Raw genomic sequence first — 2050 nt, 5'->3', positions numbered from 1 at the left:
AAAAACTGCTAAAACTGACCTCGCCTGTGCTAGTGCCATGTAAAAAACACTCGGCCCACTCTGCTGGTCAGTTGGCGTTAGGAAGGGCATCCAACCGTAAAAACCCTGCCAAAACAGACACAGTAGCCTGTTGTAGACTTCTACTTGGCCAGCTCCTGTCAAACCCTCCAGCCCACCGAGGTCGTCTTTGTCTTTCATCCTTTCAGGGTTGATAAATTAAGTACCAGTTGAGTCTATGTGAACGACTTTCTCCCTCCCCAGAAAATCCGGGCCTTGTGCCCTTTAGTAGAAAGGATTATTAAGCTGGGATTTAAAACCTGGATTTCATGGAAGGTTTAATTTAGATTGCTTTAATGCAGAAAATTTTTATTATGGAACCATGGGCTGTCTTGAGTGGCATCAAAAGGGTCAATTTAGGGAGATTAAGATTGTGATGTCTCCCCTACTTAATTTTTTTTGTTTTAAATTCGAAAATAATTTTCTCATTTTCTCAACAGCCACTCTTATTGTTGCCATTGCTGAAGTGAGAAAGAGTTCAAAGGCAAAGAACATGAAATTCTGGGAATATGGTAAGTGAATTTCGTTATGACAAACCAGTTGAGTAAAACAGCTTATGAGAGAGAGAGAGAGACATTCTGACTGATCTGCAAGGGAGACAACTACATTTGCTAATTGGTACATGCGTGTGTGTTTGTATTTGTGTGTGAATTATAGTGCGAACTAACTTTGTTGAGTATAAGCTTAGATTATGGTTTGGCAAAGGATTAATTACCTGCTGAGCTGTATCTGTTAGATTTGGGAGTTAAGAAGATACACTGCTTGAATAAAATACTGTCATTTATGGTACTATTTTTAAGATTCTGAAGGTGTTGGACTCACAATCACAAGTTTGCAGGTTCATTTCCTGGACTGGGCAGCACATTGAATAAGACACTTCATTTCATGTTGTTCCATTCCAGTCAGCTGAAAAACGAGCACCAGGTTATTACTGGTACAACTCTCTCTCTCTCCGTTCAGCTCTCGCATCTTGGATACTTTAGTGGATTAGATGAAGTGTGGAAAGGTCGTGAGAGAGTGTCCATGTCTGCTTGTGACTATATCGGGCCCCCTTAAAAATCCCTTCACTTTCCCATCCACTCATGCAACATACTCAACAGCATGTCATCTGTCAGTGAAAAGATCGGTGGAATCATTCGATTTCCATACACAAATCATTTTCCTCCTGAAACTGATAAAAAATACATACATTAAGTTCACCTTTCTCTAAGCTGCACACTAAATTTCCCAGGTAAAAAATAGTGGCTTATACACCAGAAAAAAACGGTACACATCAGGGGTTAACTGTTTAGGGGTAATTATCCTAGGGAGTTGTTGTCCCCAGGGGTAATTGTCCTTGGTGGGGTTTTTGTCCATGGGAGGTAGATGTCCTAGACTCATTACAAAGTCATCGTTATTTGCAAGTGATGACCTTGGTTTTATGTTTTGGTACTTTTTACATGCCACCGGCACGGGAGCCAGTCTGGGGGCATTGGCATCAGCCATGTTTGAATGGTGCTTTTTAGCACCACGTAAAGAGCACCATTTGAACGTGGTTGATGCCAGTGTCCCCTGACTGGCTCTCGTACTGGTGGCACTTCTACTATAGTCTTCATTTGAAGCCTTGTGAGAGGATCCTGTAGATGGAAACTAAAAGAAGCTTGTCATGCATATACATATGAGTATGTGTTTGTGTCCCCCGCCACACACTGGTGTGTTCATGTCCCCGTAACTTAGCAGTTCAGCAAAAGGGACAAATAAAATAAGTACCTGGCTTAAAAAAAAATAAAACAAAGTACTAGAGTCGATTCATTCAATTACAAATTCTTCGAGATGATGCCCCAGCATGGCCGCAATCTAATGACAGAAACAAGTAAAGAATAAAAGTTATAATGATTGCCTCACCTTCTACTTAACTGGTCTTCTGTTATTGTTATCATCTAAGCCTAGGTTGGACTTGAACCATCATTCCCCCTGCTATCCAATGTTCACTTTCCCCTAATGGTGATGTATG

General features: G+C 41.0%; 1 protein-coding gene across 1 annotated transcript in view; it reads left to right on the top strand.

Annotated features, from left to right (window-relative positions):
• LOC106874550 (zinc transporter 9) overlaps positions 1-2050 on the top strand; it is a 34990-nt gene that overhangs the window by 22518 nt on the left and 10422 nt on the right. Inside the window, exon 12 of the mRNA XM_052972569.1 lies at positions 498-569. Coding sequence (XP_052828529.1) covers positions 498-569 — 72 coding nt within the window. The remainder of the gene's footprint in view (positions 1-497; positions 570-2050) is intronic.

This window comes from Octopus bimaculoides, chromosome 13, assembly GCF_001194135.2.
Source record: "Octopus bimaculoides isolate UCB-OBI-ISO-001 chromosome 13, ASM119413v2, whole genome shotgun sequence".
Classification (NCBI taxonomy): Eukaryota; Metazoa; Mollusca; class Cephalopoda; order Octopoda; family Octopodidae; genus Octopus; species Octopus bimaculoides.
This window is presented reverse-complemented; position numbering and strand designations above follow the sequence as displayed.